Source organism: Heterodontus francisci, chromosome 31 (genome assembly GCF_036365525.1).
Source record: "Heterodontus francisci isolate sHetFra1 chromosome 31, sHetFra1.hap1, whole genome shotgun sequence".
NCBI lineage: Eukaryota > Metazoa > Chordata > Chondrichthyes > Heterodontiformes > Heterodontidae > Heterodontus > Heterodontus francisci.
In genome coordinates, this window is record NC_090401.1 from 62,276,623 (window position 1) to 62,299,267 (window position 22,645).

The 22,645-nt window shown below is 43.9% G+C and overlaps 1 protein-coding gene across 4 annotated transcripts in view; it reads left to right on the top strand.

The window, feature by feature from the left end:
- Window positions 1-22,645, top strand: part of LOC137347333 (proto-oncogene tyrosine-protein kinase LCK-like) — a 133,703-nt gene that overhangs the window by 105,060 nt on the left and 5,998 nt on the right. For all 4 annotated transcript variants that reach the window (XM_068011775.1, XM_068011776.1, XM_068011779.1 and 1 more), the window contains one exon: window positions 12,797-12,928. In XM_068011775.1, coding sequence (XP_067867876.1) covers window positions 12,797-12,928 — 132 coding nt within the window. The remainder of the gene's footprint in view (window positions 1-12,796; window positions 12,929-22,645) is intronic.

Consider the following 22,645-nt stretch of genomic DNA (forward strand, 5'->3'; position numbering starts at 1 on the left):
TGACACTTGATCAGCCAATCCAATCTTGGCTGCTTCCACTCAAATTATTGTTACTTATAGATTTCTCAGCTTGACCTGCAGCTGAAATTTAGTTGATCAAAATATTTCCCTGAAACCTTTCCAATACATAACTGAGTGGGTTGATTTTTGAGTTGGGGTGCATTGTTTCTTGGTACATGTCTGTTTTATTTTTCTGCTTGCTCTGTGTTTTTGCTGCATCTGTTATCAGGCTACCTTTTGTCTTTAGGCCTGTATTACCAGCCATGGGTGATCTTTGATGTTGTGAGTTTTTAGAAACAAGTACATGTACAATCTCTACAGGGACTATTCTCCTGTTCTACATTGTCTCAGTTTATCCTTACTGCTTGTGCTGTGCTGCTAAGTATGAAAATGTTCCATTCTTCAGCAGAGTGCCTTAACCTCAGTGACAAAAGAGACTTAGTGCTTCATTGCAATGCTATATTTCCATTAATGCTGTCAGAAATACCAACTTCATTTTATTGTCAAAGTTATTCACCAAGGTTCTAGGTGAATGGCATCAATATAAGTAACACAGGTAATGAGCATGAAAAAGCTATCTTTAATTTTCACACTCTTTTAAAGAAGTTATTTTTTACTTTGTGTACATTTACACTCTAAGTGCAATTTCAGTGTGAATTGAAATTGCTTTGCACTGTAGCTAAAATTATAGTATAAATGTAGCCAGATTCAGGGGTCACAACTAATTTTGACACTGGGCTGAAGAGGAGTGAGGCACACTGCTTCATAACAGAGTCATTTCAGGCCTACAGTTTACCCAACTTACAGTTGCAGTTTTGTGTGATTACGGACAGGTTGTGACCTTACATTGATGAACTTCTGCATAAAGACACTGCAAATTGAGCTGTACAAATACCTTGCATAGTTTCAATTTTGCTTCCCTGGTTGTGGAGCATGAAGAATGTGAGACAGGGTTTCTGTTATTGACTGTTATCCAGTGACTGTTGCTGGAAGATGTAAATGTGTGAATATTGGGTGAGCGTAGAATCAAATTTGGCTCTGATGTATCCCACAGCCAAATAGCCTGTTAACATTCATTGTCACAACATGTACTTGAAAAATGGTTAACTTTGTCAAAGATAGAAGGGCTGACGACATTGTGATGTGCACTTCCCTCCAGCAAAAGTCACCACCTTGAGGGGAGAAAAGTTAGCAAAATTGGAGTGAATGCTGATAAAGAAAAAATACTAATATTACTTATTCTATTTATCCATGAATTATGAGGGGCCTTGTTCAGAGTACATAAGAAGAAACTATTTCCATTGGCAGGAGAGTTGGTAATCAGAAGACAATTCAAGATAATTGGCAAAAAAAAACAGGGGTGGGTGATGAGGGGAAAGTTTTATTTATGCAGTGGGTTGCTATGATCTGCAATGCACTGCCTGAAAGAGTGGTTTAAGCAGATTCAGTGATAACCTTCAATATAAATGAATATATAGTTGAAGAGGAGAACTTTGTAGGCCGGTGGGGAAAAAGCAGTGGGATAACTCTTTCAATGAGTCAGCACAGCCAAAAGACCTCCTTCGGTGTGCTATTGTTCTATAATTCTATGATGAAATGATACAATAAACATAACAATTCACTTTAGTGGACCATTATAAAATTGAGCATCACAGACCTTTGATCTGTAGCTGAAAACCAGCTCACTTCAGTTAAAATTCCCTCTTCCAGCAATGAGAGTGCTCCAGGAGAACACACATTGGGTATTGCTCAGGGAGGATGTAAACCCAAGAGTAATTTAAGTCCTAGTTATCATAAAGTGCATCACAATTAACATACATCATATGAAAATGAGTCAATGCAAAAGTCTTATCACCAGAAGGTGTACGTGCAGTCTGTTTTTCACATCCACAATCCTTCATTTTTGTAGCATCAGTCATTTTGTTAACAGAAATTTTGATAGACCTTTGAAAGAATCAGGAAAGAAAAGGCTGAAGAATAGAAGTGGAAAAAGATCAATTGCACCCAGTTTTTCTTGTCTGTGTAACTGCTGGTGGGTTTTTCCAATTGAAATATTAATGTTAGGGGGTCACTCACGGTGTACCTTATATCTGCTTTGGCTGTATGTTTGAAAAGTGTTTAATCAGAAATAAACAGTTCAATGTTTATTAAGTGAACATTATATCATTGTTAGGTAAAAGCTGAACACTGAAAGAATATAGTGGGATAGCAATTTAGCTCAGAGTGCCATCTTGTGGTAACATTTGAAAAAAAACTGCAAAAGTTTTAAAATATAGACGTATAAAATAAAAACAAAGTATGATTCGGAACATAGGAACTGGAGGAGGCAATTTAACCCGTCAATGAGATCATGGCTGAATGCAAAAGATTCTTCCACAGTATGCTGTTATGATGCCAATGCAGTTAAAAAAGGCTGCGTTTGCTGACAACACTACACTAAGTGGCGCTGCAGTGGCACATGTGCAAATGCAGCCTGTACCACTAAAACATCACAGTCTGCGACTTCAGGCAGCTGCCAGGACTAAAGATGGTGCTGCTCAAATAATCACACGAAGGCAACCTAACCTAAACACATGGCAGCACACAATGGCGGAGGGAGAGAGTGAGTGAGCGAGCGGGCCGGGGACTGGGGGGGGTGGGGGGAGCAGAGCGGCCGGAAAGAGCGGAGCGGCCGGAGAGAGCAGCAAGGGGGGGGAGTGGAGCGGTCGAAAGAGCGGAGCAACCGGAGAGAGCAGCGGGGGGGGGGGGGGGAGCGGAGCTTGACGCATGGGTGCATACCCGTTTGCGTTGCATTGCTGTTCGCGTAAAGCGCATGCGCAGAGGCCGACCAGGCGCATGCGCTAACCAGTTCTGGCAAGTCGGAACGCAGCGCACGCGCAGCGAGCAGGAGACCGTCTGCGCATGTGCGCACATTGGCGCAGCCTGATGACGTCAGTGGCCGGCTGTGTTGTCAGGAATCACTTTGTTAAAAAAAACTGATCCCACAATGCAATGTTGGTGTAGAGAACATTTACAGTATGGTAATCTTTTAACAGCAGAAATGTAACACAAGGAATAGAAATATTGGTATTTTATATGAAAACATGTTCTTAGAAACCTTAGAAGCTTCAAAAATCAAATGTTATTCCAAAATTAGTATCTTTACAATTACTTTCCTCACAAGTTACAATTCCCACAGGAATTGGATTCTTATATAGTACCCATAATCTTGATTACAATATACCCCACTCACGAACCAAAATCCGCACTCTCAGTTAAAACATAAACACTTAGCAAAATCTTCCCATCAATAGGTGCTTTGTTGGTTTGAACATATTCTACGCAACCAGATGAACAGTCAATAAATATCCATGCAATCCATCAGCCTACCCATGGGGAGCTACACCAAGGGAACCCCAGAGTTCTCGACTTCAAATACATTCCAAGATTGATTACATAAAGACACTAACATGGAATGGGACCCAAGACTAAGCCAGATGCAGACCAATCAAATTGTTACATTGGTGATGATCTGATCACAGCATGTGGTAAATTACAAATTAAACGGTACCTGGATATTTAGCATGCTTTGTATCCCAGTGATCCTTTTGTCCAACTGAATGAGTCGATTTGAGTTTAGATGATGTCTCCGTAACACGTGTCTCCGTAAAATTGTGCGAGATCTGCCATCCTGCATCTCGAGGAACTTCCACTCAGAGTTGATGAGCTGAGTCTGCGATTCGGACAATGCGATGCATCAGGGAGGGAGAAGTTACCCGGACACTTTGATCCAGGAGGCAGTCACACCCCTTAGGCTGGGTACTTCAGAATTGGTATGGTCTCAGGAACAGGAGGGTGTGACTACAAGTGTGGCAGGTATGGGTATCCAGTAGGTAGAAATGGAGGAGCATCAGCCCTTACACTTGTCTAACAGGTTTGAGGCTCTTGCAGCTTGTGAGGATGAGAGCAGGGACTGCAGGGGGATGAGCAAACTGACCATGACACCTTGGTGCAGGGACAGAGACTACAAGAGTGCACCAGCAATTAAGGTCAGAGTAGGGAAAAGTGGTAAAAGGAAAGAATTAAAGGCTCTTTATCTGAATGCTTGCAGCATTCATAACACGATGGATGAATTGATAGCACAAATAGAAATAAATGAGTATAACATGATAGCCATTACAGAAATGTGGTTGCAACATGACCACGGCTGGGAACTAAATATTCAAGGGTATTTGACATTTCAGAAGGATGGGAAGAAAGAAAAAGGAGGTGGGGTAGTTTTGTTAATAAAATATAAGATCAATACAGAAGTGAGAATGATCTTTGCTCAGAAGATCAAGATGGAGAATCAGTTTGGGTGGAGATAAGAAATGGTAAAGGAAAGAAGTCACTGCTGGGATTAGTTTATAGGCCCCCGAAAAATAGCTACACTGTGGGCCAGAATATAAATTAAGAAATAATGGGAACTTGTAGGAAAGCTACTGCAATAATCGTGGACGATTTTAATCTTCATATAGATTGGACTAATCAAATTGGCAAAGGTAGTCTGGAGGATGAGTTCATAGAGTATATTAGAGACAGTTTCTTAGACAATACATTCTGGAAGCAACCTGGGAGCAGGCTAATTTATACCTGGTAATGTGTAATGAGACAGGATTAATAAATGACTTGATAGTAAAGGATCTTCAAGGCAAGAGTGATCATAACATGATAGAATTTCACATTCAATTTGAGGGTGAGAAGTTTGGGTCTGAAACTAGTGTCTGCATCCTAGGGTTTTAAAAGATCGGCTGCAGAGATAGTAGATGCATTGGTTGTAATCTTCCAAAATTCCCTAGATTCTGGAAAGGTCCCAGTAGATAGGAAAACTTGAAAAACTGCAAATGTTACACCTCTATTCAGGAAAGAGGGAGGGCACAGGTGGTGACAGAAAGCGGGAAACTAAAGGCCAGTTAGCCTAAGATCTGTAATTGGAAAAATGCTAGAATCCATTATTAAGGAAGTATTAGCAGGACATTTAGAAAATCAAAATACAACCAGCAGAATCAACATGGTTTATGAAAGGGAAATTGTGTTTGACAAATTTATTAGAGTTGTGAGGAGGTAATAAGCAGAGTGGATAAAGGGGAACCAGTAGATGTAGCGTATTTGGATTTCCAAAAGGCATTTGATAATGTGCCACATAAAAGGTCACTACAAAGAACAACAAAGAACAAAGAACAGTACAGCACAGGAACAGGCCATTCGGCCCTCCAAGCCTGTGCCGATCTTGATGCCTGCCTAAAGTAACACCTTCTGCACTTCCGGGGCCCATATCCTTCTATTCCCTCCCTATTCATATATTTATCAAGATGCCTCTTGAACGTCGCTATCGTATCTGCTTCCACCACCTCCCCTGGCAGCATATTCCAGGCACTCACCACCCACTGTGTAAAAAAACTTGCCTCGCACATCCCCTCTAAACTTTGCCCCTCGCACCTTAAACCTATGTCCCCTAGTAACTGACTCTTCCACCCTGGGAAAAAGCTTCTGACTATCCACTCTGTCCATGCCGCTCATAACTTTGTAAACCTCTATCATGTCGCCCCTCCACCTCCGTCGTTCCAGTGAAAACAATCCGAGTTTATCCAACCTCTCCTCATAGCTAATGCCCTCCAGACCAGGCAACATCCTGGTAAACCTCCTCTGTACCCTCTCCAAAGCCTCCACGTCCTTCTGGTAGTGTGGCGACCAGAATTGCACGCAATATTCTAAGTGTGGCCTAACTAAGGTTCTGTACAGCTGCAACATGAGTTGCCAATTTTTATACTCTATGCCCCGACCGATGAAGGCAAGCATGCCGTATGCCTTCTTGACTACCTTATCCACCTGCGTTGCCACTTTCAGTGACCTGTGGACCTGTACGTCCAGATCTCTCTGCCTTTCAATACTCCTAAGGGTTCTGCCATTTCCTGTATACTTCCCACCTGCATTGGACCTTCCAAAATGCATTACCTCACATTTGTCCAATTAAACTCCATCTGCCATTTCTCCGCCCAAGTCTTCAACCGATCTATATCCTGCTGTATCCTCTGACAATCCTCATCACTATCCGTAACACTACCAACCTTTGTGTCGTCCACAAACTTACTAATCAGACCAGCTACATTTTCCTCCAAATCATTTACATATACGACAAACAGCAAATGTCACAGCACTGATCCCTGTGGAACACCACTAGTCACATCCCTCCATTCAGAAAAGCAAACATCCACTGCTACCCTTTGTCTTCTATGACAGAGCCAGTTCTGTATCCATCTTTCCAGCTCACCTCTGATCCCGTGTGACTTCACCTTTTGTACCAGTCTGCCATGAGGGATCTTGTCAAAGGCTTTACTAAAGTCTATATCGATAACATCCACTGCCCTTCCTTCATCAATCATCTTCGTCACTTCCTCAAAAAACTCAATCAAATTAGTAAGACACGACCTTCCCTTCACAAAACCATGCAGTCTCTCGCTAATAAGTTTGTTTGTTTCCAAATGGGAGTAAATCCCGTCCCGAATAATCCTCTCTAATAGTTTCCCTACCACTGACGTAAGGCTCACCGGCCTATAATATCCTGGATTATCCTTGCCACCCTTCTTAAACAAAGGCACAACATTGGCTATTCTCCAGTCCTCTGGGACCTCACCTGTAGCCAATGAGGATGCAAAGATTTCTGTCAAGGCCCCAGCAATTTCTTCCCTTGCCTCCCTCAGTATTCTAGGGTAGATCCCATCAGGCCCTGGGGACTTATCTATCTTAATGCTTTGCAAGACACCCAACACCTCCTCCTTTTTGATAATGAGATGACTGAGACTATCTGCACCCTTCCCTAGGCTCATCATCCACCAAGTCCTTCTGTTTGGTGAATACTGATGCAAAGTACTCATTTAGCACCTCGCCCATTTCCTCTGGCTCCACACATAGATTCCCTTCTCTGTCCTTGAGTGGGGCAACCCGTTCCCTGGTTACCCTCTTGCTCTTTATATACATATAAAAAGCCTTGGGATTTTCCTTAATCCTGATTGCCAATGACATTTCATGACCCCTTTTAGCCCTCCTAATTCCTTGCTTAAGTTCCTTCCTACTGTCTTTATATTCCTCAAGTGCTTCATCTGTTCCTAGCCTTCCAGCCCTTACAAATGCTTCCTTTTTCTTTTTGACTAGGCTCACAATATCCCGTGTTATCCAAGCTTCCCGAAACTTGCCAAACTTGTCTTTCTTCCTCACAGGAACATGCTGGTCCTGGATTCTAATCAGCTGACGTTTGAAAGACTCCCACATGTCAGATGTTGATTTACCCTCAAACAGCCGCCCCCAATCTAAATTCTTCAGTTCCTGCCTAATATTGTTCTAATTAGCCTTCCCCCAATTTAGCACCTTCACCCAAGGACTACTCTTATCCTTATCCACAAGTACCGTAAAACTTATGGAATTATGGTCACTGCTCCCGAAATGCTCCCCCACTGAAACTTCGACCACTTGTCCGGGCTCATTCCCCAATACCAGGTCCAGAATGGCCCCATCCCTAGTTGGACTATCTACATACTGTTTCAAGAAGCCCTCCTGGATGCTCCTCACAAATTCTGCCCCATCCAAGCCCCTAGCACTAAGTGAGTCCCAGTCTATATTGGGGAAGTTAAAATCACCCACCACCACAACCCTGTTACTTTTACATCTTTCCAAAATTTGTCTACATATCTGCTCCTCTACCTCCCGCTGGCTGTTGGGAGGCCTGTAGTAAACCCCCAACATCGTGACTGCACCCTTCCTATTCCTGAGCTCCACCCATATTGCCTCGCTGCATGACCCCTCTGAGGTGTCCTCCTGCAGTACAGCTGTGATATTCTCCTTAACCAGTAATGCAACTCCCCCACCCCTTTTACATCCCCCTCTATCCCGCCTGAAGCTTCTAAAGCCTGGAACATTTAGCTGCCAATCCTGCCCTTCCCTCAACCAAGTCTCTGTAATAGCAATAACATCATATTTCCAAGTACTAATCCAAGATACAATGATAAGAACTCATGGTGTTGGGGGTGATATATTGGCATGGATAGAGGATTGGCTAACTAACAGGAAACAGAGAGTCGGGATAAATGGGGCATTTTCAGGTTGGCAAACTGTAACTAGTGGAGTACCACAGGGATCAGTGCTGGGACCTCAGCTATTTATGATCTATATTAATGTCTTGGATGAAGGAACTCGGTGTATTGTAGCCAATTTTGCAGACGATACAAAGATAGGTAAGAAAGCAAGCTGAGAAATACACAATGGGGGGAATTTTATTCTCTCCCCTGCAGCGAGTTTGGAGGTGGGGACAGCATAAAATCGGGTGGGGGGGAGGTTCCCACCACGAACACACCTCTGCTAGAATTTCGTCCAGGGTGAGAACGCCTGTGAACATCCTTCCCGCCCCATCACCAATTGAGGCCCTTAACTGGGCAATAAACTCCAATTAAGGGCCTCTTCCCGCCGCAGCCATATTTCGCCGTGCAGCGGGCAGCCCAGTCGCCACACGGGAAACACAGCACAACAAACCATGCGGGTTGCTTCCTGCCTCTGTGGGGAGTCTGTCGTGAAAAGGCACTTAGTGTCTGAATGAGGCACCCGGCATCGAGAAGGGAAGACCCCTGAGAGCCAACTCCTGTCCTTGCTACCGACCCCCCGACACCTTGCTTCCCCACGACCCTCACCCCACAAAACCCCTCCTGCCTTGATCTACCTGTGGCCTGGGTTCAGCAACACCCCTCAGCCTCCAGTAGGTGCTCCTCCAGCAGCAGCCACTGCCTTTGCTGTGCCGCTGCTCAGTTGAAGAGCTGCTGGCCTCTGATTGGTCGGAAGCTCTCCAAGGGCAGGACTTCTGGGGATGGAGTCCTTGATCCTGTGGAAGGCCGCCCACTGTCCACTTAAGTACCTAATTGGCACTAGATTCGGCAGGCCTTCCGGAGAAGAGGCAACGCTGGGACCTTGGTGTCGCTTTTTCCGGAATAAAATCTGGCTGACGTGTCTGCAAAGAGATATAGATAGGTTAAGTAAGTGGGTAACAATTTGACAGATGCAGTATAATGTGGAAAAATGTGAGGTTGTCCATGTTGGCAGGAAGAATAGAAAAGTAGCATATTATTTACATGGAGAGAGACTACAGAATGCTGCAATACAATGCTGGGTGTCCTTGTACATGAATCACATAAAGTTAGCATGTAGGTACAGCAAGTGATTGGGAAGCCAAATGGAATGTTGACGTTTACTGTGAGGGGATGGAGTATAAATGTGGGGAAGTCTTGCTACAACTGTACAGGGCATTGGTGAGACCTCACCTAGAGTACTGCGTACAGTTTTGGTCTCCTTACTTAAGGAGGGATATACTTGTATTGGATGCTGTTCAGAGAAAGTTCATTAGGCTGATTCCTGGGATGAAGGGATTGTCTTATGATGAAAGGTCGGGCCTATACTCATTGGAGTTTGGAAGAATGAGAGTTGATCTTACTTACCTGGAGGGAGTTGGGAGTGGTGGCAGATCTGCATGGAGACAACTACCCCTACGCACCGGAGTCTGAAAAAAAATTAAACTGTGACATCACAGGAAAGCAGTGAGTTGATTGACTGGTGAGTATTGCTGCTTTGGGAGTTTGGTGAGTGAGGGAATCTTGAGGGTCAATCTCTTTCTAAATATCTAGTCTTGTCTGCATTTAGCATTTAACTGAAATTTACTGTTTACATAAAGTTTAAGTTCCTTCCAGCCTTAGGCAGGGATAAACACCCTCTCTACTGAACAGCAGCTGTAATTGGTTAATTAGATAGCTGGTTTAATCTGGTTTCTATAGCTGCAGGTACAGGGGAAGAAGCTGATTGGTGAGTAACTAATAAGTACTCTCTACTTATAATAAATAGTTTGTAAAGTTAAGGTATGGCAGAGCAGCTCGCCCGAGTGGAATGTGCATCCTGTGGCATGTGGGAAGTCATGGACGCTCCATGTGTCCTAGACAGACACATCTGCAGGATGTGTCACCGGCAGCACAAGCTTCAACTCTAGGTTTTGGAACTCGAGCACCTCGAGTCAATGTGGTGCATCTGCAAGGCTGAGAGCTACGTGGAAAGCAAGTTCACACCGCAGGTTAGGAGCATGCAGGTGGAGAAGGAATGGGTGACCGCCAGGCAGTCTAAGAGAATCAGGGAGGTAGTGCAGGCGTCCCCTGAGTCGGATCTTGCTTGCTAACTGGTTTTCCATTTTGGATTCTGGTGAGGGTGATGGTTCCTCAGGGCAGTGCAGCCAGAGCCAAGTCCATGGCACCATGGGTGGCTCAGCTGCACAGGAGGGTAGGAAGAAGAGCAGAAGGACATAAGTAATAGGGGATTCATTAGTTAGAGGAACAGACAGGCTTTTCTGCAGCCGCAGTTGTGACTCCAGGATGGTGTGTTGCCTCCCTGGTTCCAGGGTCAAGGATGTCACAGAGTGGCTGCAGGACATTCTTCTGGGGGAGGGTGAACAGCCAGAGGTCGTGATCCACACGGTACAAACAACATAGGTAAGAAGAGGGATGAGGTCCTGAAAGCAAAGTTTAAGGAGTTAGGAAATAAATTAAAAAGCAGGACCTCAAAAGCAGTAATTCAGGATTACTCCCAGTGCCAAATGCTAGTGAGCATAGGAATAGGAGGATTAAGCAATTTAACACGTGGCTGGAGAATTGGTGCAGGAGGGAGAGCATCCGATTTCTGAGGCATTGGGACTTGTTCTGGGGTAGGTGGGATCTGTACAAGATGGACGGGTTGCACCTTAGCAGGACTTGGAATAACATCCTCGCAGGGAGATTTTCTAGTGCTGTAGGGGAGGGGTTAAACTAGATTGGCCAGGGGATGGGACTTGAGAGGGAGCTCAAATTGGAGGGAAGCAAAACTGGTACCAGGAAGTAAAAATTAGTAAGTGAAATTAGAAGACAGACGAATGAAGGCAAGCATCAAATAAGATCAGAATGTAGAATAATGTTAAAAAGACAAAGTTAAGGGTCTCGATCTGAATGCACACAGCATTCGCAACAAGGTATTGAGATCATTTTTAGCCATCTGACCTAATAACTCGTTATGTGGCTCAGTGTCATATTTTGTTTTATAATGCTCCTGTGAAGTGCCTTGGGATGTTTTATTGCATTAAAGGCGCTATATAAATTCAAGCTGTTTAGTTATTGAAACATTGATAATTGCTTTGTAAAGGGAATCATTTAGTAGCTTGAAAAAAGAGAATTATTAAAGGACAAGGAACGTGATCAGGGGGGTAGGAATTGACTAGGTGCTTTGTGGAGAAAAACTCCAGGGGATAATTGTTGGGACAGAAGACTTCTTTCTGTATTCTAACATTCTATAATTTGAATAGTACAAACTTGACTAATTGTCAAGTGAGCATAGTTTGTGGTAAACCCAACCTCTTAAGATTTTCAGTCACAGAGTCATTGAATGTAGGGCATTGCATCTGTAGCAGTGCTCTGACAGAGCTGTCTAATTAGCCCCATCCCTTGTCCTTTCCCCATACACTTTTAATTTTTTGCTTTCTTAGATATTTTCCAACATTCCTTTGAAAAAGTATAATGCATTCTGATTCTGTTAGTTTCTGGTAGGATATTCTATTTCCTCGCAACCCGCTGCTTAAAGAAAAGTCTTCAAACTTTTCCCTTTTTGGTGGTGATCTTAAATTGATGTGTTCTAGTTACCAACTCACCGATCTGTGGAAATATGTTTTCTCAATTTCCCTTATCAAATCCCTCTTAATATTGAGCATTTCCATTAAATTTCCTCTTAACCTTCTCTGTTCCAGTGAAAAGAATTCTCCTCATAATGGGATCCACAGTAAAGTATATCCCTCAGCCAGTTCAAGTAGTATATTTTCCCAAACATGGATTTTAATGCATAGTTGTCATGTATTAAAATCCAAGAAAAATTGCACTGGCAGTATATTCTCCCGCAAGCACTGTCCAAATGATGTGTCACAAAATGTGATGCGAAAATATAATAACTTTCAGAGAAAAGAGTTTAATAGATTACAGCAATAGGTTCATCGTGACCAAATCAGATTAGGAAAACCCCATTACAATTATCCACTGCTTAATCAGATTCTTCTTCTTCTTCTTTGGCCTCCTTGTCTCGAGAGACAATGGGTAAGCGCCTGGAGGTGGTCAGTGGTTTGTGGAGCAGCGCCTGGAGTGGCTATAAAGGCCAATTCTAGAGTGACAGACTCTTCCACAGGTGCTGCAGATAAAATTGTTTGTCAGGGCTGTTACACAGTTGGCTCTCTCCTTGCGCTTCTGTCTTTTTTCCTGCCAACTGCTAAGTCTCTTCGACTTGCCACACTTTAGCCCCGCCTTTATGGCTGCCCGCCAGCTCTGGCGATCGCTGGCAACTGACTCCCACGACTTCTGATCAATGTCACAGGACTTCATGTCGCGTTTGCAGATGTCTTTAAAGAGGAGACATGGACGGCCGGTGGGTCTGATACCAGTGACGAGCTCGCTGTACAATGTGTCCTTGGGGATCCTGCCATCTTCCATGCGGCACATATGGCACTTGCACATGTGCCATGCTTATCTCATGGCACATTAAATTTGCAATATTACAAACTAGATAATCCTTGATCTCATACCTGCAGCAACTACCTTCCTGTCACTAATTATGATTTTTGTTTTGTTTATATTTGTTCATTGAATGTGGGCTTTTGTTGCCCACTCCTAATTGCCCTTGAGAAGGTGTGAGCTGCCTTCTGGAACCTGAATGGATATTTAACACCTAAACTCCCTCTTTTGTTTAGGAGCCAAGTTCCCCATCAAGTGGACGGCACCAGAAGCCATCAACTATGGCACATTCACCATCAAGTCAGATGTCTGGAGTTTTGGAGTCCTGCTTACAGAAATTGTGACATATGGACGGATACCGTATCCAGGTATAGCACTTGAATATGGTCTGATAATTCTGGTATATTGCTGGTGCCATTTTCAAGCATAAGACAATCATTACAGTTGCTGAAATGGCAATGCATCTCACAATTGACAAATATAATTTTTTTTGGTTTATTTGACCTATGACAAATATCATTTGCTCCATGATTAGAATTTTTACAAATTACAACATTGAATTTAATTTCTCTGATTCTTTTCACATAGTATATATTCAAGGTTAGAAATTCATCGATGGCCAGTTTTGTGCACAAAGGTAGCAATGCTACCACAACATGCACCCAAACCTGAAGGCTCGGTGCTGGCTCAAAATGGGTTCTCAGGCCTCTTCATATTAATTGAGGTGATCTATCAGTGCCTGTTGCACCTCTACAGGTAGCTTTCCCACTTGAATAAAACATATATTGGGTTGCTTACCTCATGGTGGGTCAGGAGAAATGAGGTTGATGGGGAGTTGGGGGGGTACAGGGAAGAGATCTGAGAGGCCTGACTAGGATTCTGTGGAATCAGGGGAACACTCTTGCTGCTCCTGGGCCTATAGCAACCTTTGTTAAAATATAAAATGTGTGCCTGTTGGTGGTGAGAGCTGCAGCCACTGAAGAATGTGAAGTGGAGCAGGTCTGGATCTTGCTCTTCTCGTTCAGAAACCAATTTCCCAAAGGAGTCCTTAAACAGGCTTCTCATTAACATATGTTTAAAGTGGCTGCTCAGGACCCCCAAAAAAGGGTCTGGAGAATTTAGCACTGCCCCGAACATACGCTCAAATTGAACATTGGCCAACCCACTGCTAAACTTGTCATCATTGCGCCAATTTTATGCCTGAAAAACGAGCACACCACCTACCAATTTCTATTCCGCAGTGTTTGTGGCCTTGTTCCTGATACATTCTCTCCAAAAGCAATTTAAATTACAGTGTTGGAAATCACTGATACTATGAATATTGTTACAGTCAAGTGAGGAGGGGTCGAAGGGCTTCCCTCTTTTCCCTCTCCTTGTTAGACCACAGCAGGTTTAATTATTTCTTAAAGTGGATGTACTGGCCAATTCAGTAGGTGTTTGATTATTTGCTTGCTATGATCATAACAAGAACCAATTGGGCAGGTTTTCTTGAGTTAACAAAAAAAGAGGTTAACTTTATTGTACCTAAACTGAACTAACAAAATAATAAACAACATGCCAACTTTTACTCTCACACACACACTGAAAGCAGAATTTAGAGAGCTAGGAAGGAGATTGAAAAGCAAGACATCTAAGGCAGTAATCTCAGGACTACTCCCAGTACCACGCCCGAGTGAGTATGGAAATAGGAAGATTGAGCGAATGAACACATGGCTGGAAAAAACATGTAGATGGGCGGGCTTTAGATTCCTGGGGTACTGGGACCAGTTCTGAGGCAGGTGGGACCTGTACAAGATGGACAGGTTACACCTTAACAGGATCGAGACTAATATTCTCACGGGGAGATTTGCTAATGCTTTTGGGTAGGATTTAAACTAGCTTGTCGGGGGGTTGGGAACCTGCGAGTGAATTCAGATAGGAGAAAAACAAAGCTGGTTATGGGAGGTAGAAAAGCTGTGAATGAAAGTGGAAAGCAGCAGAAACAAATGTTAGAACCAACTGGGATCAAAATACAGAATAGTGTTAAAAAGGCAGAATTAAAAGCAGTCTGTATGAATGCACGCAGCATTCACAACAAGGTAGGTGAGTTGATAGAGCAAGTAGAAGTAAACGGGTATGATTTAATTGCCATTACAGGGATGTGGCTGCAGGGTTACCAAGACTGGGAACTGAATATTAAAGGATATTCGTCATTACAGAAGGATAGGCAAAAAGGAAAAGGAGGTGGGGTAGTGCTGATGATAAAGGCCTGCTCAAGTCACAAAAAAAAACACCGACCCGAGCCCAATGGAACCACATGGGACCCAAGCCCGACCCGGCCCGAGTTCCTCCATTTTCCCCCCGAGCCCAACACGACCCGAGCCCGCCCCACCCTGACCCGACCCGAGCCCGACCCAACCACTGCAATGTCCCCTTTACTTACGTCCCAACTCCCAATCTGCCGGAAACTGCAGCATGAGCGTGATGACGTCATAGAGACGCTCACACACTCATTGCGCAGACTCAGAGTTTCTCTGCTTGATGTCCAACATTCGCAGATCAGGTAAGTTTTTAACTTTTAACACTTACCTTGCTGTGTGTGTCCGACCCGGACCCGGCTCGACTCGACCCGAGCCCAAAGGCCAGACCCAGAAGAGCGACCCGACCAAAACCCGACACATGTCATCGGGTCCCGTGGGGTTCAGGTCGGGTAGCAGGCCTTTAGCTGATAATAAGGGATGGGATCAGTGCATTGGTGAGAGAGGATCTTCGATCGGAAGAACAGGATGTAGAAACTGTTTGGGTGGAGCTAAGAAACAGCAAGGGGCAACAATTATGGTAGGAGTGGTTTACAGGCCACCAAACAGCAGGGGAAATGTAGGGTATGGTTAAATCTGGAAGTTAGACGGGCGTGCAGCAAGGCCAATCAGCAATCATGGGTGAATTCAATCTACATATAGACTGGGTAAATCTAATGAGAACCAATGCTGTGGAAGAAGAATTCCTGGAATGTGTCTGAGATGGTTTTCTGGAGCAATATGTTGAGGACCAACTAGGGAACAGGCTATTTTGGATCTAGTGTTATGCAATGAGGAAGTGCTAATTAATAATCTGGTGGTGAAAGAACCTTTAGGGAAAAGTAACCTTTGTATGATAGAATTTTCTGTTAAGTTTGAAAAAGATGTACTTCAATCTGAAACTAAGGTCTTAAATCTAAACAAGGGCAATTATGAAGGTATGAGGAGCAAGTTGGCTATGGTGGATTGGAGAAATACATTTAATAGGTTTGACAGTAGATAGTCAATGGCTAGTATTTAAACAATTAATGCATGGTTTTCAAAAAACATACATTCTTTTAAGGCAAAAGAACCCAATAGGGAAAGTGAGTCAGCTGTGGCTAACAAAGGAAGTTAAAGATAGTATTAGATCAAAGGAGGAGGCTTATAAAGTTGCCAAAAAAGTTGTAAGCTGGAGGATTGGGAGAATTTTAGAATCCAGCAAAGGAGGACCAAGAAATTGACAAAGAAAGAGCGAATAGAATATGAATGTAAACTGGCAAAAAATGTAAATATGGATTGTAAAAGCTTCTATGGGTATGTAAAAAGGAAAAATTGGCAAAGAAAGAGAGACCAGAGAATTTATAATGGAAAATAGAGAAATGACAGAGAAGCTAAATAATTAATAATAAAAACAGAAAGTGCTAGAAATACTCAGCAGTTCTGGCAGCATCTGTAGAGAGAGAAGCAGAGTTAACATTTCAGGTCGGTGACCTTTTATTAGAAGATCACCGACCTGAAACGTTAACTCTGCTTCTCTCTCTACAGATGCTGCCAGACCTGCTGAGTATTTCTAGCACTTTCTGTTTTTATTTCAGATTTCCAGCATCTGCAGTATTTTGTTTTATTAAGCTAAATAATTACTTTGTGTCTGTCTTCACGGTGGAAGATACAAGAAGTCTCCCTGAAATACTTGAGATCCAAGGGTCTAGTGAGAATGAGGAACTGAAAGAAATTAGGATTAGTAAAAAAGTAGTATTGGAGAAATTAATGGGACTGAAAGTTGACAAATCCCCAGGACGCCATGATCTTCACCCTAGAGTGTTGAAAGAGATGGCTACAGAGATAGTATATGCATTGGTGATCATCTTTCAAAATTCTATAAATTCTGCAATGGTGCCTGCAGATTGCAAATGTAACCCCACTGTTTAAGAAAGGATGGAGAGAGAAAACTACAGACCTGATAGCCTGACGTCGGTAGTAGGGAAAGTACTAGAATCTATTATGTGATTACGGGACACTTCGAGAATAATGGTCTGATTGGGCAGAGTCAACATGGATTTATGAAAGGGAAGTCATGTTTGACAAACTTGTTAAAGTTTTTTGAGAATGTTACTAGCAGAGTGGTTAAGGGGGAATAAGCGGATGTGGTGTATTTGGATTTTCAGAAGGCTTTTGATAAAGTCCCAAATAGGAGGTTACTTGTTTTGCTTGCTCTAGTCATAGTCCCAAAGGGCCATAGGCATCTCTGCCCATTAGTGGGGCAGTTGGTGATGTATAGCTTGAGGGTCACCACTCCTCAACCATGGAGCAAGGTGAGGAGGCAGGCCTCCATGAACTACCACAGCTGGCACAGGGATTGAACATATGTTGTTGATGTCTTCCTGTATTGTACACTAGCCAGCTAGCCAAATGAGCTAACCAACCCCCATAGGAGGTTACTAAGCAAAATCAAAGCACATGGCATTGGGGTTAATATACTAGCATGGATTGAGGATTGGGTAACAGACAGAAAGCAGAGAGTAGGAATAAATGGGTCATTCTCAGGTTGGCAGGCTGTGACCAGTGGGGTACCATAAGGATTGGTGCTTGGGCCCCAGCTGTTCACAATCTATATCAGTGATTTGGATGTGGGGACCAATTGTAACATTTCCAAGTTTTTGGATGACACAAATTTGGTGGGAATGTGAGTTGTGAGGAGGATGCAAAGAGGCTTCAAGGGGCTTTGGACATACTGAGTGAGTGGGCAAGAACATGGCAGAAGGAATATAATGTTGATGAGTGTGAGGTTATTCACTTTGGTTGGAGGAACAGAAGTGCAGAGTACTTCTTAAATGGTGAGAGATGGGAAGTGTTGATGTCCAAAGGGACCTGGGTGTGCTGGTTCATAAGTCACTGAAAGCTAACATGCAGGTGCAGCAAGCAATTAGGAAGGCAAATGGTATGTTAGCCTTTATTGCAAGAGGATTTGAGTACAGGAGCCAAGAAGTTTTGCTTCAATTATACAGAGCATTGGTGAGGCCGTGCCTGGAATGTTGTGTGCAGTTCTAGTCCCCTTGTCTGAGGAAGCATATACTTGCTATAGAGGGGGTGCAGGGGAGGTTCACCAGACTGATTCCTGGGATGGTGGGATTGTCATATGAGGAGAAATTGAGGAGACTGGGCCTGCATTCTCTGGAGTTTAGAAGAATGAGAGATGATCTCATAGCAACTTACAACATTCTTTAAAGGTTAGACAGGGTAGATGCAGAAAGGATGCTTCAGCTGGCTGTGAGGTATAGAACCAGAGGACACAAGCTCAGAATAAAGGGCAAGCCATTTAAGACTGGGATGAGAAGGAACGTCTTCACTCAGAGGGCAGTGAATCTTTGAAATTTTTTGTCCAGAGGGTGGTGGATGCTTTGTCACTGAGTAAGTCCAAGACAGAGATCGATAGATTTTAGTTGCTAATGTCATCAAGGAATATGGGTATAGTGCGGGAATAGTTGAGGTAGACAATCAGCCATGATCTAGAATAGTGGAGCAGACTCAAAGGGCTCAATGGCCTACTCTTGCTCCTATGTTCCAACGTTTCCAGGCTTACACACACACACACACACACACACACACACACACACACACACACACACACACACACACACACACACATACACACACACACACACACACACACACAGAGGTTACAGAGTGGGGAAAGGTAGATTAGTTGAGTTAGAGTCCATCAAAGGGGTATACAGTTTGAGGAGTTTGGTGATTCAGCTGGCTCCTGGCTGAATTCAGTGTCCTGAGGCTTTTAGTTTGAAGAGGTAGATGACTGGTTTGGTGAGTCTCTTGGAGAAAGCAATGAGAATGATTTCCTTCAATGGGTTTTCAGATTGTAGCCGGAGTATGCAAAGGTGGTCAGTCAACAAAAAGGATTTGAAAGTTTTCAAGCAGGAATGGAGAGAGAGAAAGAGAGTAGAACCCCCACTTAGGGTCTGCTCATATCAGAGTCCAGTTGCTTTTCCTCTGCTGCAGAGAAAACACCAGCTTAAAACCACAGATAGGGAGCGCTTGTCACATGACAGCCACTCAGTGATTCAAAACATAGCAGTTAGCAGTATTTCTCTGCTTACTGAGAGAACAGGTAGTTCCTTTAAACTTCCTCGGTCTTGGTTCATGCTGGGAAATGCACAGACATTTTGTCTCCCTCCTCACAGTTCTTTGCAATGTAGGATACAGTATAGCAAACTGGGTGATCATATTAAGCTGCTAGCAGTCATCCTGTTTTAAACGTTCTTTTTAAATTTCTTCCAAAAAAAATACAAATTCAGATCTCCAGTCAGTGGATCAAAGAAAATTATCATTCAACAAAACACATTGGAGTAACAACATCAATATGCACCTTTGCTGATATAATACAGTGGGCTGTGGAGTGATTAGAACATAGAACATAGAACATTACAACGCAGTACAGGCCCTTCGGCCCTCGATGTTGCGCCGACCTGTGAAACCATCTGACCTACACTATTCCATTTTCATCCATATGTCTATCCAATGACCACTTAAATGCCCTTAAAGTTGGCGAGTCTACTACTGTTGCAGGCAGGGCGTTCCACGCCCCTACTACTCTCTGCGTAAAGAAACTACCTCTGACATCTGTCCTATATCTATCACCCCTCAACTTAAAGCTATGTCCCCTCGTGTTTGCCATCACCATCTGAGGAAAAAGACTCTCACTATCCACCCTATCTAACCCTCTGATTATCTTATATGTCTCTATTAAGTCACCTCTCCTCCTCCTTCTCTCTAACGAAAACAACCTCAAGTCCCTCAGCCTTTCCTCGTAAGACCTTCCCTCCACACCAGGCAAAATCCTAGTAAATCTCCTTTGCACCCTTTCCAAAGCTTCCACATCCTTCCTATAATGCGGTGACCAGAACTGCACGCAATACTCCAGGTGCGGTCTCACCAGAGTTTTGTACAGCTGCAGCATGACCTCGTGGCTCCGAAACTCGATCCCCCTACTAATAAAAGCTAACACACCATATGCCTTCTTAACAGCCCTATTAACCTGGGTGGCAACTTTCAGGGATTTATGTACCTGGACACCAAGATCTCTCTGCTCATCTACACTACCAAGAATCTTCCCATTAGCCCAGTACTCTGCATTCCTGTTACTCCTTCCAAAGTGAATCACCTCACACTTTTCCGCATTAAACTCCATTTGCCATCTCTCAGCCCAGCTCTGCAGCCTATCTATGTCCCTCTGTAACCTACAACATCCTTCGGCACTATCCACAACTCCACCGACCTTCGTGTCATCCGCAAATTTACTAACCCACCCTTCTACACCCTCATCCAGGTCATTTATAAAAATGACAAACAGCAGTGGCCCCAAAACAGATCCTTGCGGTACACCACTAGTAACTAAACTCCAGGATGAACATTTGCCATCAACCACCACCCTCTGTCTTCTTTCAGCTAGCCAATTTCTGATCCAAAGCACTAAATCACTTTCAATCCCATACTTCCGTATTTTCTGCAATAGCCTACCGTGGGGAACCTTATCAAACGCCTTACTGAAATCCATATACACCACATCCACGGCTTTACCCTCATCCACCTGTTTGGTCACCTTCTCAAAAAACTCAATAAGGTTTGTGAGGCACGACCTACCCTTCACAAAACCATGCTGACTATCTCTAATGAACTTATTCTTTTCAAGATGATTATAAATCCTATCTCTTATAACCTTTTCCAACATTTTACCCACAACCGAAGTAAGGCTCACAGGTCTATAATTACCAGGGCTGTCTCTACTCCCCTTCTTGAACAAGGGGACAACATTTGCTATCCTCCAGTCTTCCGGCACTATTCCTGTCGACAATGACGACATAAAGATCAAGGTCAAAGGCTCTGCAATCTCCTCCCTGGCTTCCCAGAGAATCCTAGGATAAATCCCATCTGGCCCAGGGGACTTATCTATTTTCACACTTTCCAAAATTGCTAACACCTCCTCCTTGTGAACCTCAATCCCATCTAGCCTAGTAGTCTGTATCTCAGTATTCTCCTCGACAACATTTTCTATCTCTACTGTAAATACTGACGAAAAATATTCATTTAACGCTGCCCCTATCTCCTCTGATTCTACACACAACTTCCCACTACTATCCTTGATTGGCCCTAATCTAACTCTAGTCATTCTTTTATTCCTGATATACCTATAGAAAGCCTTAGGGTTTTCCTTGATCCTATCCGCCAATGACTTCTCGTGTCCTCTCCTTGCTCTTCTTAGCTCTCCCTTTAGATCCTTCCTGGCTAGCTTGTAACTCTCAAGCGCCCTAACTGAGCCTTCACGTCTCATCCTAACATAAGCCTTCTTCTTCCTCTTGACAAGCGCTTCAACTTCTTTAGTAAACCATGGCTCCCTCGCTCGACAACTTCCTCCCTGCCTGACAGGTACATACTTATCAAGGACACGCAGTAGCTGCTCCCTGAATAAGCTCCACATTTCGATTGTGCCCATCCCCTGCAGTTTCCTTCCCCATCCTACGCATCCTAAATCTTGCCTAATCGCATCATAATTTCCTTTCCCCCAGCTATAATTCTTGCCCTGCGGTATATACCTGTCCCTGCCCATTGCTAAGGTAAACCTAACCGAATTGTGATCACTATCACCAAAGTGCTCACCTACATCTAAATCTAACACCTGGCCGGGTTCATTACCCAGTACCAAATCCAATGTGGCATCGCCCCTGGTTGGCCTGTCTACATACTGTGTCAGAAAACCCTCCTGCACACATTGGACAAAAACTGACCCATCTAAAGTACTCGAACTATAGTATTTCCAGTCAATATTTGGAAAGTTAAAGTCCCCCATAACAACTACCCTGTTACTCTCGTTCCTGTCGAGAATCATCTTCGCTATCCTTTCCTCTACATCTCTGGAACTATTCGGAGGTCTATAGAAAACTCCTAACAGGGTGACCTCTCCTCTCCTGTTTCTAACCTCGGCCCATACTACCTCAGTAGATGAGTCCTCAAACGTCCTTTCTGCCGCTGTAATACTCTCCTTGATTAACAATGCCACACCCCCCCCCTCTTTTACCATCTTCTCTGTTCTTACTGAAACATCTAAATCCTGGAACCTGCAACATCCATTCCTGCCCCTGCTGTACCCATGTCTCCGAAATGGCCACAACATCGTGATCCCAGGTACCAACCCATGCTGCAAGCTCACCCACCTTATTCCGGATTCTCCTGGCGTTGAAGTCGACACACTTTAAACCAAGTTCTTGCTTGCCAGTGCCCTCTTGCGTCCTTGTAACCTTATCCCTGACCTCACTACTCTCAACATCCTGTACACTGGAACTACAACTTAGGTTCCCATCCCCTTGCTGAATTAGTTTAAACCCCCCCCGAAGAGCACTAGCAAATCTCCCCCCCCAGGATATTGGTACCCCTCTGGTTCAGGTGAAGACCATCCTGTTTGTAGAGGTCCCACCTACCCCAGAAAGAGCCCCAATTATCCAGGAAACCAAAACCCTCCCTCCTGCACCATCCCTGCAGCCACGTGTTCAACTCCTCTCTCTCCCTATTCCTCGCTTCGCTAGCACGTGGCATGGGCAACAACCCAGAGATAACAACTCTGTTTGTTCTCGCTTTAAGCTTCCACCCTAGCTCCCTGAATTTCTGCCTTAAATCCCCATCTCTCTTCCTACCTATGTCGTTGGTGCCCATGTGGACCACGACTTGGGGCTGCTCCCCCTCCCCCTTAAGGATCCCAAAAACACGATCCGAGACATCACGAACCCTGGCATCTGGGAGGCAACACACCAACCGTGAGTC